This window comes from Phoenix dactylifera, chromosome 3 (genome assembly GCF_051530095.1).
Source record: "Phoenix dactylifera cultivar Ajwa chromosome 3, Ajwa_hap1_PhDact_Kaust_v1.1, whole genome shotgun sequence".
In the NCBI taxonomy this organism is placed as follows: domain Eukaryota; kingdom Viridiplantae; phylum Streptophyta; class Magnoliopsida; order Arecales; family Arecaceae; genus Phoenix; species Phoenix dactylifera.
Window position 1 is genome coordinate 1464261 of NC_143192.1, and position 13366 is coordinate 1477626.

The window sequence follows — 13366 nt, forward strand, 5'->3', positions numbered from 1 at the left end:
AGCAAAATATCCCAGAATTGCGAGCTGGATAATTAAATTCTCGATTCAAATAATGCATTTTAGCTTGATTTTACATGGCTCACTGCAATTTGATGCAGTTTTAATCCATATAGAACAACCAGGGATAAATATGATCGGTTTGTAACACTAATAATTGAGAAATTTGTATTTAAAATAAGATTTTAATAACCTTGTTCATGGCACAAATGTATTCTATATACAAGTTGAGCCCCCCAGATATAGTAGAATACAACAATAAAATCTCATGATGGAAAAGATACTAGGGATCGGATATAGTATAATACAATAACAAAATCCTCTGATTTGATACAAATATTAATTTTGAATATGATAATCAGATTCCATAATTTTTGGAGATTGATTTGAGATATTATACCAAAATTGTACATACAATATGTGGCAGCAGTGATATCATACCAAGATTGTGTATGCAATATGTCGCAGCTTGTGATATCCAATATCGTACATACTATAATAGGCGATATTGTGTATAATTCTAAGCTGTAATAATAATAATCTATGCGTTCTTACAGTAGGTTCCGAGGAGTCAACATGAAAAGTCAACTATCAAAAGCTAAAAATGGATGTATCGAATCCCACCACATACATAATATAAGTCCAATGCTAGCTAGTTTTAGCTCCAACTGCAAATGAATATGACCTCCTCATAACCCAAGCACACCCAACCAGAAGTTAGGTGATTCCATTCGACTCAAAAAAATTCAAATTGGCATGATTCAATTGCTAGGATGTGCAAAGGTTGGCCTAGATCGGATCTGATCTACACACTCACATTTACACCTGCAAGCAAGCAGGGATGGGATCGACGAGCAAATCTCCCAACCCAACCAGCCAACCTATTTGCAGTCAAGCCCCACCAAACAATCAAGTCTAGTGCTAGAACAGAATTGTACCTGGAATCCATAGTGTACATGGTCTATGTACAAATTATGCAATGAATAAGTAACAGCACAAAGTAAACACTGACTAAATATAACAACAAAGTTAGAGCTAGAAGTTTTATATAGCTAGAACTAGAAGTCACCAGGGTAGTTCACATTTATACACCATAGATAGGAACTAGTAAAAGCAATTCACACTTTTGGAATTCAGCACTGCTATATGTAGCAGATCAACTTCTGCAACACAAGCAAGCACAAGCATAAACTTCAAAATAACTTCAAGTGGCAGCTTATAGTTCTACCATCACACTTGTTGGAACACTGGAGCCAGTTTCATCCCATGCTTCAAGTTTCTTTGCCTTCTCCTTCTCCAGCAGGTAAGCTCGCTCAGCCTCAGGCATCGCGACCATTATAGCACGCAGTCTGAAATTCATCTCCTCTACCTTTTCCATGAGCATGTCATTTGTGAACATTCCGATGCAGACATTCTTGATCGTTTGCCAGCTTTCTGTTACCGGTAAGATGATGATCACGGCGGAGGCGATAGTACCCCATGCTATTGTAATGACTGCCCAAAATGTGAAGTAGCCCAAACTGAATTTTCCTGTACAAGGAGAGAATATTATTAACACAAACAAGATATTGTGACCCATCTAAGTTACCTATTACATCGATGGATATCCTTTATTTTCCACTTTACATCAAATACATGTTTCTTAAGTTCTGATTTTCCTAGCAGGGTTCATAGACAAGAAACTTAGATAGAATGATCTGAACAGGGAGTTAATACATATTAAATTGATGCGTTGAAGAAAATTGGAAGACTATTTTTCTGAGAATTCCTCCAGATTACAGTATTATTGTGGTAACCAATTTTTGACAAAGTGGTCTTTATAGTGAATAATTATGCCAAGATGGTTCCTTTAATATAATGCAAACTTTAGGATTTAACAGCGTCAGAAGAGCCAAGTAACTGAATTTTACCAGCAGGAAGTGAAAGTACTGGCCACAGTATCACAATAACAGCGGTAAAAGCCACACCCCACTTGATAATCCAAGCCTTTGCCCTCAACAGTTTTTCTTCCTTAAATTCTTCATCTAGCAAGTGGCTCTTTACCTTCTCGACCGTTGTGATTTGCTTAGTGGTTTCCCAGTTATAATTTTGGGGCCACAGAAAACTACATACTGCATGAACAAATCCTCCTGTCGATATAGATACTAGGTTTCCAGCAAGCATGGGGGCATTCCGACCGGTAGTATCAAGATTAACATGGTCATAATCTATGCTTGTTACAGCTAACCATGTTATTATTCCCAGGATGCAGCCAGTAATTGTTCCAAGAATAGCACCAAATGCATTTGCCTTTCTCCACAGAAGCATGAAAGCTATGGGAAGGACTGCTGAGCCTATCATTACTCCCATGGCGAGATACATCCAACCAAGAGAAACTCCAGCCTTGTTCAAGATTACAGCTAAAACACCCATTAAACATCCAAAGCCAAGGACAACTCCCCTGGATACTTTGAGAATCTGCTTGCCAGTGGCATCTGGATTTATATAGGTCCGGTAGATATCATACGTGCACAAAGAAGAGACTGCAATTAGTTCAGCAGAGCCAGCAGAAGTCACAGCCCTGCAATGAACAATTAACATCAAAGTCAGTGGTGCATAAATATTTTCAATTACCTAACACACTCTAGCATTGATAGCAGTAAGGATGCAACTTTACCTCCTACTTTTCCTTTTAATTAATTCCTCAGAAATTCCATGAGATATTGTGGCATAAGTCTTGTGGTTACACCCTTGGTTATTTTTACCTCTTATGTTGATCTAGTTGCAATTTCCATCATTTTCATTGTACGAGACCTCTCCATGCTCAAAAGCAAGTATTCACAACAAATTTTGTGTGGATTTTTATAATGTGGCGGGGCTAATATCTCCTCTATGGAACAAGCAATTACTGCAGCACAAAGTGAGCTGTCCAACCAATTCAGTTGGACATAGTAGGGAGTTTTAGCTTCCTCCAGTGCAACTTATTTTGGACGATTAGAATGCCTTTGGAGGTTAACCCCAATCCATACATCTTTCTTTTTAAATTTTTTTAAGCTATCCTCGTTCTGATGTACTATGAATTACCAACAAGATCACCCAGAATACTTAGATTGACTCCATATCTTGCCAGCAATCTATGCTCTTTTTTTTTGATAGGCCATGAGGCACATCAAGCAGGAGGTAAACTTTCCTTGTTACTAGTAATTAAGATTCTGACGTTGAAATGACAACTACCTTTTGTTGCCATAGACATTTTAAGGATATAACATTCTGATGAAGTTATTCATTATCTGGGAGTTTGCACTACCAGTTCAGTGATTATGTAGGAAGGCTAATACTTATGAACAAGATAAAGAGTTGACACTTAATTTGGTAAAATGTAATGTTTTTATTTTCGTTGAGACATGGAGTCGGGTGAAACTGAACTGGGTACCACCTGTAATGGATCCGTTTCCATATCTGAATCCATTCAGGTACAGAAAGAATTTTTAGCATCCATATCCTTGTTCGTATGCATCAAAGCAAAGAGGATGTGGATATGAATACACAAATATTCTATCTGTACTCGAATCCAGTCAGCCCAATTTTGACTCATATAGAACTCATAAACTCCAAAGGGTAACGAGTATAAGTATCAATATGTGAGATTTTTATTTTGGTGGATTGCATCCTCTAAAGTAATCTATTTAACCCAAATCATATAACTTCGCAGATTTACTAGGATCCACTATAAGAGTCATATGACTAAGTGGATGCTGTTATCTCTTTCTTGTTCTTCGTACAATCTTTTGTTTGCTTTAGAAAAATAATAAAAGAAAGATGAGAAGCTTGGATACTTGATTTATCAAAACTGGAGTGTAATAGTAACCTAATTACAAGGTCTATACCATCCGATTGATATCCACATTTATATCAGCATTGCTGATATTCAGTCTGTGTTTATATCTGTTTAAGCAAATACAGATTCAAAGTTCAGCATCCGATGAATATCTTTATCTGCATTCATATTCAACAAATAACTAAGGATATGGATAATGGATACACTGATATCATATAATTCAAAGGTGAAAAGCATTCTAAACAAAAGTTATAAAAGGCAACTTACATAAACAGCATGGTGAGAAGCAGGACAGATCCTCCTTTTCCCATCAAGGCTGTTGCTGTAGCTGGAGGAACAAGGCCTTTGCCAGCCTCAGTTGCAGTTAATGGAAGATCAAGAGCAAGTGCACCCAGACCTAATGATGTTGCCAAAGAGAACGGTACTGCAAACCAGACAAGCCCACCCAACAAGTATCCCTTGTGGGTTGATGATGGCCTCGCAGCTATGGCGCTAACCCAATATCCCTGCACAATGACAAATAAATGTCAGATTTTCATATTCTATCGTATAAAATATTATTCCAATCCCAACAAACCACATATCTCAAACCATCAAGTCATCGACAATCTTAAAAATTTAAAACACAACAATGACCGGTCTTTTTCATCAATATTTGGTATCTATGGAGCCCAATCCAACATGAGGCTCCAGCAGAAGATTAAGCAAGATTTTGTGATTCGCTGGCAAACCCTCAAACTAGTTGTGATAATAGTCTGATAATATAATAAAACTATAAAAATGAAGAAATTTTTGGTGTAAAAGGGAACAAAAATTTAAAATAGTAGAATAATAACATGGATAAGAGAACAAAATGCCAAAAAACCAAAGGCTGTCATGAATGAAAATGTAATAAAAAGAGTTGTGGTGAATATGTAACTGTACTGAATAGAAAAAAAATACAATAACAACTTACATTGTCCACAAAGACAGTGCCAAAGTTTCCAATGATGTTAATGATTCCGAAAACAAGGCCACCTGAACTCAACATGGTCAAGTAGGAACCCTTGTAATTCCCACTTACAGGTCCACAGGCTTGACCTTCATGTGAAATGGGATCTCGGCATATTCTTGATTTGCTGGCCACCTCCAAGAGATGATTGTACATAACTTTTGGGCTACCAAGTTCACTACTCGTTGTATAAACCAAGTAAACAAATATCACCAGAACAATATGCACTGCACAAGATATGAGATCGAATGTTAGGGTGCCTGAAATATCAGAAATGCAGCATGACATGCCCAATATTCTTGTTATACACAAAGAAATTATAGAATCAAAGAAGTTCCTCAAAATAAAGTATTCTTACAAATATATAGCCCTACAAATTCCCAACAACTGTTGTTCTCAGGTCTTAGGTTCTTAGAGTTAAGAAGCACAAAGGAGTCGCACTCAATTTTCTAAGATCATTAAGGCCTTTCATCCTAACCTAGCATAACAATGTTTCAGGCATTTCATCTACTTCTTTTTCAAAATAGGAATCCATCCGTTTCTCAGTTGTTCATTTACTAACAGCAAGAATGATTTTCTTTAAGATCAAATGTCGTAATACTTTTAAGAGAACATAATATCAAAATTTGTTCTGTTCTGAATATGCTGAACCTAAATCATGATACAGAATTACAAATCATTGCAAGCATCTCATTCTTCCCACTGCCATATCTACATCCCTCCTAGTCTCATCTTTGAAATTTTGGTTATTTTAACTCATCATTCCACCTACCCAATCAGTCAAGATTGTTCATTCAAGTAGACTAATCTTATTAAAGTGCATAAAGGATGATGATGCTAAGATCTTATTGCTAGATTTTATTAGGTTCTAATGACCAAAAATTTCTAGATATAGTCCATGTTATACTCTTCTTTTTCATCCATCAATGCAGTAGTTGTCATTGTAATGAGGTCAATGGGAACGCAAATCAGATTTTCACACTAAAAGAAAGCAGAGATGATCATAGTCATTTTACCCATGCAGTAAAAAAAAAAGCCAGCACTTGGAGCTAGTCACAGAATTAACTGCATTGAGCAAATAATGTCTACATCTATATTAACCTCAATTTACTTTTGATCTAATACATACATCATTACATACCTATTACTGAATGTATGTAACTTGCCAAGAAGGTGGCCTTCAAACCTCCAGCTAATGTATAGATTATCACACCAAGAGGGATCAGAAAGCTCGCAGCATAGATATTCACACCAGTAAGTGCATTTACAACTGCAGAGCCACCGAGCAGGAGCATTGCAGTCACTATGATATTTGTCATGAAGCAGAATATGAGAAACACAACATGGGCAGCAGTTCCCCATCTGTACCAAGATTAACTACAGTTTCACCCCAAAGGACACCGTAAGCTTCTAAGTTCTAACCAGAGCAATTATATACATCATAACGTACCGCGCTCTTACAATCTCGCAAACAGTATGTGCTTGGGGTGCTTTTCTTTTGATTTCAATGGCCATGACGCCGAACAAAAGTACCTGCAGAATGGTATGTATCTTGTCTATGATGAGGCTTAAAAATGCCTTAACTACATGGGTCTAACATTTGAGAGAGCTATCAAACTGACCTGGATAGTTGCACCACTTGCATACCAGAAAGGACCGCTGACACCATACTCCCATGCAACATTGGAGCTTTGCAAGATTGTGGCAGCCCATGTCCACTTGAACACCAAGTTTCAGAAAAATCTATGAGGTACTTATCAAAGAAAGTCACATATAACAACAGAGGAATGGTTCATAACCTGTGACACGATGACACTGGCAATGAGACCAGTCTTAACATTTCTGCCGGCAGTGTTGAACCACTCGGATGTGTGACGGGCTCCAACATACCTCTTCTCTAGCCACACCTAGTAGTTTAAACAATACACAATGTGTCATGAAATCTTTGTAGATGTCTCATTGGAAAAAGTCTCCATTTCCCGTAGAATATTAACTTATGAAAAATATAATTCATGAACTTGGACCTTCCTTTTCGAACTTAGGCTGGGAATTAGGAAAATGGAAATATATTTTCAGTCATTTATTCTTTCTTTCTTTCTTTCTTTCTTTTCTTCTGTTTCTCTGTGTTCGAAAATATATTTTGGAACTTGAGGAGCGAGAGGCATGGATGCGAAGGAGGACAAACCGAAAGACACAAGGAGAGGAAAAGGGGAGGGAGGTTTCTCAGCTACACAGTTCTTGCTCCCCAGGAGGAGTAAATTGTTTGTGGAGTGAGCCGGATCTTAACAGGCACCGCATACACATACACGGCCAACTGATTCCCACCAAAAGGATTTAAATTTTCAACATTCTTTCTGGTAGGTTAGTCGGGTAAAAAAAGATCAGGATTTATTTTTAAGGCTCTCTGACATTCAGACTTCATAAGTCTCTTGGCATGGTTGCCATGGAACTTGTTTATCTATGCAATCAAACATCTTCCAGGGAAAAAGCTCAAACAATTCTGATTCATTTTGCTGAAAACAGGAAACTTCTTGATAAGTATATCAAAAACTATTAGGTCAGACATTCTTTTAGAAACATAGCAGAACAAAAGATAAATATACCTAGAAACACTCATCCTAGTCTTTCATAATTTCTGTGTTTAGGAATTGGAATGCTTCAACTTGTCTGCAAAAAGAAAGTTGTATAAATGCAAGAGCATTGGTTTGTAGCTGTGAAACAGACCAAAAAGCGTTGTTTCTTGCATGTATAGGGCGCATGTTAATACGGAAGCATAGCACAGTAGTGGTGTATGTTGGAAAGAGGGGCATGCCACAATCTGTAAATGTCATGTAGACAAGATAAGAACACAATCAGGCTATAAAGAGTCTGAGGCTCCTAAATATGTGATGTATGATGATGTATGAACTTTTTGTAAAGAATTATTTAAGTCTATGTAGTCTTTAAGAATTGTTGTATTTTTTTTTTTTAAAAAAGCAGCGATGTTTGTGCTTGCCACACCTACTTTAAACTATCATTTTTCAAAGTTTTACTTCTATATCAAAACCAAGATTCAGTGTATTAATGTCATAGAAAGGTGACAAGGGTTGACTGTAAATATAAAAAGAATTAGGTCACATTAGGATCAAGTTGTTTGTCAACATGAAGACAATTTGATTTTCTCAACAAAAGGAGACTCATATTTTCTAAAGTAGCAAGCTAGGCACTCCAAATGGGAGGTTTTAAGTCAACTTCATCAATTATATTCCCTCCTCTTCCTATAAGGGAAAATAGGATTTCCGAGGTCAGGATATAAAATGCAGTTTATTTTAGTTTGACAAGAATATAGATGAATCTTGGAGGGATCTCCCTCTCATGCAAGCCTTCTTTATTTCCTCCGACCAACTCACAGAAGAGGACTTAAGCAATGGTGATCCTCATAAATCATAACAATGGTTGATGGGATGATATGCTGCTTGAGCAATGAGCTGAGGTTGGTTCATATGTCACTGAAGAAAACTACTTTCTAGAGAGTGGTGTAACTACTTTCTTACTAATCAAAACAAAAAAAATATTGCTGTTCACTTCATAAGCAGCACAGACAAACATCTAAGCCATGGCTTTGAATGCTGAAAATTGGTGAATAGACCTCAATAGATGAATTGAAGATTTCCACAATTCAATTAAATTCAATCAAAAATATGAAATGAATTTCAGTCTGTATTTTTCACGAGCACGTTGCGAGCATCTAAAGTGCGCTAAACACTACAGACATGCTTCTCCCCAAGTAGTGGGACATCATGCAAATGATACTCCTCAGTTTGATATATAGGTCTTCAGAACTTAAAGATGGATAACTAAACTGCCTGTCATACCATATTTACAAACTGAATCAGAAAAATACATTTCGAATCTTTCTCAAGGATAGGGATCTTACATTAATTATTTGATTGTGACCAAATTCATAGGACTCAATTGACATTGTGAATTCACTACACACTCTAACACAAGGACTTCTTGGGTGTAGGTTTGATTAAGTTACTCAAAAAACCTTTCATCCATGTCTACTCATGTCAAAAAATGGGGAAATACCATAGCACATAAATTGACAAAGCATGGAAGGTTTATTAAAGATTTACAAACTGACTGGATGATTCCTTTGATTTCATTGTTGACATATCATGAAAGGATGTCCTCTTGATTAATAAAATATCATCTTTCTATGAGGGGGCCTAAAAAAAAAAAGCATTGGAAATCCTACAGCTTAAAGTTACAGTGGATTCACCACTCTCCTATGTTAATAGGAAGCTCTCCATCTTTATGTGATCAAATATTATTAGACTTCAAAGTATATGAGCTAAAATTGTGGATATGCTAAAGGGTGCAAATGTGAGTCATATGCCACATTACCCAAATTCTAACCTATACAACACTCAATGATAAAGTGAAAATCTACTTCTTCTTTCTGGTGAAGCTCATGCACTCCCTCTTTAGAATCTCATGTTGCAAATAAAAAGAATGCTTTGACTGCCAACTGTTTTTGCTCTTTATGGGACATGGTGGGCTCCATGACCAAGAGGCAATAAAACAGGAGGATATTCCCCCAAAAAAACCTCCAAAGTCTCTTCATCAAATAATATGGAGGCGAACTGAGAGACATACCAAGAAAGAAGTGAAGACAGCAAAGAAGGCTCCAAAACCTAAGATGATGGAGTAGCCAACGCCTTGATTGAGGACTGCTTGTCCTTCAAAGAAGCTGCTTTGCCTCATGCACTGTCCATCGCTTGACAAAGAGTAGTACTTCGCCGAGTACCCGAAGGGAGGACAAACAGGAGAAGAAGAAGAAGCCATGGGAGGTATGATCTCCTTCCCTCCTCCTCCAATTAATTCCACTTGCAAGTTGGAAGACGGAAGCTGTGAGAGGAAATACATGTTGGTGCTATGTATATGTTTACACACACAAGTCTTGGGGTGCAGCAAAGCTGGAAGTCAAGGACTTTGAAAGTATCCAAGGGTGGGGCTTCTGTGTTTGGTGGCATTGATTCCACAGCCGCTTTGTTGAAATATATGGAGATGGCGATTGGAGGGCTTGGAATCTTGTGTGGGTGAAATGGGAATTGCCAGGGAGTACAGATTAAGTGTAATCTATCTTATTTTGGTATGCTCCGGCCTGCTTTGTCATAGCATGGAATGAACTTATGGTAAGCGTGTCTGCAGCCTGCGATGGGTAAATGCTTGAGGCATACATCAGTTACCAGTATCTATCCGAATATACTTAGAAATTTGACCATCCAATTAATAGATATAGATATGGGTAGATAACCATCCAATCCATATCTCTATTCTATTTGTAATTGTATTTAATTTTATATAGCATTAATAAATTTTTAAACAAAATAAATGGCCATGCTATGAGCTTAATTTATCTTTCATTTAGTAATTCTTTTTGATTCTATGGCCATAAAATTACATTATTTGATTTATATCTGCATTTGTATCCACACTTTTCGTATCCGATTTATATTCATATCCATTTAAAACAAATATGGATTTGAATTTTTAAATTAATATTTGTATCCATATTTGATAGTGTCTGATGAGGTATAAGTGGAATCTAAATTGACAATCTACTCCAAAGAATATCTTGTAGCAGTGTGTCGACGTTCATCAGGTTGTCAAGCATTGTTTGTTTTAATGAGTAAGAGGTACACTTTTTGAACTTTTTTATTGATGAAATTGTAGGGGGGTGTGTGAACTTGAAAGGAGATGCAGGGGAGCCTTCAAGTGAGAAGACTTACTGGATCTTGATAGAGTTTTATTAAAAGCTTAATTTGTTGATTGGATGCAGGGAAACAAAACATGAGTTACTCTAGTGGTTGAATGTCTAGGTCTGATGTGGCATTGTTATGAGTGCTGGATGCTGCTAATAGCGACAATGAGTATCAGACTTGCTTCATGGAGGAGTAAACTCTTCAGCTTTAGAGGCAGACTTACATTAATTAACTCTATTTTGGCCTCCTTACCTTCCTGTTTTATGTTGGCTTTTAAGCTTCCTCACTGGGTAGCGAACAGCTAAGGAGAGCTTTTCTTGTGGAAAGGAAAGTATCAGCAGTTTCCATTGCCTTGTAAATTGGAACAATGTTTTTATGGACAAGAAAGGAGGAGGTCTGAGCATCAAGAACATCAATGATCTGAACCTTTTCTTGCTAGCTGAGTGAGTTTGGAAACTATTAAAGAGGCACCTTGGAGTCATCTAATGAAGAATGCTTACTATAGAAGAAGAAGGTTTGGTATCAGAGTAAGAAAGACACTAGTGAAGGTATCACCTATGTGAAGGGATATCAGTTTTGATTTGAAGGCCTTTTGGAATTGCACCTCCTTCAAGTTGGGCAGTGGAGATAACATCAAATTTTGGGAAGATACATGATTAGGTCCTTCTCCTCTTGCCTCCCTCTTTGAAGAATTGAACAAAAAAACTGCAAAGAACAATGCATCAGTTGCCTCTTTATGGAACTGGAAAATACAGAAGTGGTGTACCAAATTTTTCAGCCCTTTGACTAGACTCGAGCATCTTCAATACAATAACTTTGTACAAATGTTGGAGCCAATCAGACCTTCCAGAGTAGTGGATGTGCCGATGTGGAAGCTCTTCAGCAATGGTAATTTCTCGGTAAGCTTCTTCTACAAATTCATCAATAGAGGAGGGATTCTATGACCATTTTATAAAACTATTTGGAAGGCAGCTACACCAGAAAAAAATCAAGATGTTTATGTTGTTGGTGTTGAAAAATAAACTTAACACAGATGAGATGCTGAAACCATTAATCATCTCTTGGTTAAATGTTCCTTTGCAAAAATCTTGTGATTTAACTTGAAAACTCAACTCAAGATAAGAGGCTGGCTAAGAGATATCTGAGACTTAAGGACAGGGGACCAACTTGCACTGGCAATTTGTTGGCACATTTGGCTCGAATGAAACTCCAGTATTTTTCTTGAATAAAGCTCTTCCATGAACACTTTTATACAGAAGGCCCTCCAAACATTCTTCAGCTAGGGAAACATCTATGAAGGGAGATTCTTGGAGAACCACCAATCCCTTCTAACTCTGCTTAGCCCTTTAATACTGAGGCAACTTCTTAGAGATTGACTCTGTTCTGGTATTCTATTTTTCCTGTTTGTTTGATTAGACAGATTATGGATTCTCTTTATTTTGTTGTGAGCTCTTTAGCAGGAGGCTGAGCCTATTTGTAACTGTAATCTTGTAATAGCAGGATGTGGCATTGTTATGGTTTGAGTTGGGAGCTGGAATTTTCTTTGGTGATGATACATTGAAATGATTATTTTGGATAAAGGTTTGAAATTTTTCTGAGAGATAATGCAAGATGTTCACTTCCTACTATAAGGGCATCCTGTGAAATCAGAATTCGTATATTGAACCACTTTCAAAAGATCAAATTGACTATGTATAAAAATGTAGTCTTGGATTTCTTGAAGATACCATAAAGACTTTTTCGTAGCTTTCTAGTGATCTAAGCCTAGGTCACTCTAAAATTTCGCTCATAACCTACCAACATAAGCTAGTGCAAACTTGAGCATATATTATTCTAAGAGGGATAAAGATATCATTGCACGTGTTCCCTTTCAAACTCCTTTCTCCGAGACAATAATTTAATTAGTTAACCCGCCTTGGTAATAGGGATAATTGGGCTTGCAAATTTCCATATTGCATGTCTCTAGCATATTTACAATAGAGGTCTTTTTGAGACAACCGAATTTTGTCTTGTGAATCTCTATGCCAATGATATAAGAGGCTTTATCAATATCCTTCATATCAAAAATGATAGGAGAAATTGCTTATCCCAAATTACTACTGGCATATAAGACGTCATCAACTTAAAAATACAAATAAACTCCCACTAACCTTAAAGTATATAAAATGATCAATTATATTCTCCAAGAAACCAGGTGAAGTAATTGCATTGTTGAACGTCAGATATAGTCAATATATTTGTTTGTTTAACCTGCTATAATCTTCACCATCTTTGTTTGACATTGTGACTTTGATCTTTTTATCAAGTTTTATTTCTGCTGATGCCTTGAAAATTTTAAAGACTCCAAGTGCCTTTGCTTTATCAAACAGTAAGTAGATATAGCCATATCGTGAATAGTCATCTATAAAGGAATGAAATACTTCTAAATAGTCATACATGATGTACTTTAATAAAATCACTGCTCTCGATTTTTCATGTTTTAGATTAATATTTTATTAAATATATATATATTTTAATTAGTTGCTGAATAAAAAGGAAATTTGGTACTTTTTAAAAAAATTAGTTTCAGTTGATCAAGAGATAAACATGTAATGTTGTCTTGGTGGTCAAGATACATTAAAGCAAACAAGAGGTTATGAATTGCAGGGGCTGGTTCGCTGATTTTCTGGTCCTACCATTTGTTCAAGTTTTCATCATAATTTTATCAATTTTTAATTTATAAATAGAAATATAATGAGAGATAAAAAAAATCTAATTAAAAATTTATATTAGGAGATGATGTATTTGACATTTAGACAATAGAATCTACAC

General features: G+C 36.5%; 1 protein-coding gene across 1 annotated transcript; it reads right to left on the reverse strand.

The window, feature by feature from the left end:
* Window positions 1-1015: 1015 nt before the first annotated feature.
* DUR3 (urea-proton symporter DEGRADATION OF UREA 3 (DUR3)) lies at window positions 1016-9826 on the reverse strand. The gene is made up of 9 exons (XM_008801787.6): window positions 9447-9826; window positions 6605-6712; window positions 6428-6523; window positions 6256-6338; window positions 5947-6167; window positions 4770-5032; window positions 4082-4320; window positions 1908-2557; window positions 1016-1527 (listed from the first exon to the last, which is right to left on the reverse strand). Exons 1-9 carry the CDS (start codon window positions 9714-9716, stop codon window positions 1214-1216), a joined length of 2244 nt encoding a protein of 747 aa, XP_008800009.2. The 5' UTR covers window positions 9717-9826; the 3' UTR covers window positions 1016-1213.
* Window positions 9827-13366: the final 3540 nt, after the last annotated feature.

Coding starts and splice junctions, on each gene's coding strand:
- DUR3 (XM_008801787.6), bottom strand. CDS start 9,716: ATGTATTTCCTCTCACAGCTTCCGTCTTCCAACTTGCAAGTGGAATTA. Junction 6,339..6,427: donor CAAGTGGTGCAACTATCCAG/GTCAGTTTGATA, acceptor ACCATTCTGCAG/GTACTTTTGTTCGGCGTCAT. Junction 6,168..6,255: donor TGCGAGATTGTAAGAGCGCG/GTACGTTATGAT, acceptor ATCTTGGTACAG/ATGGGGAACTGCTGCCCATG.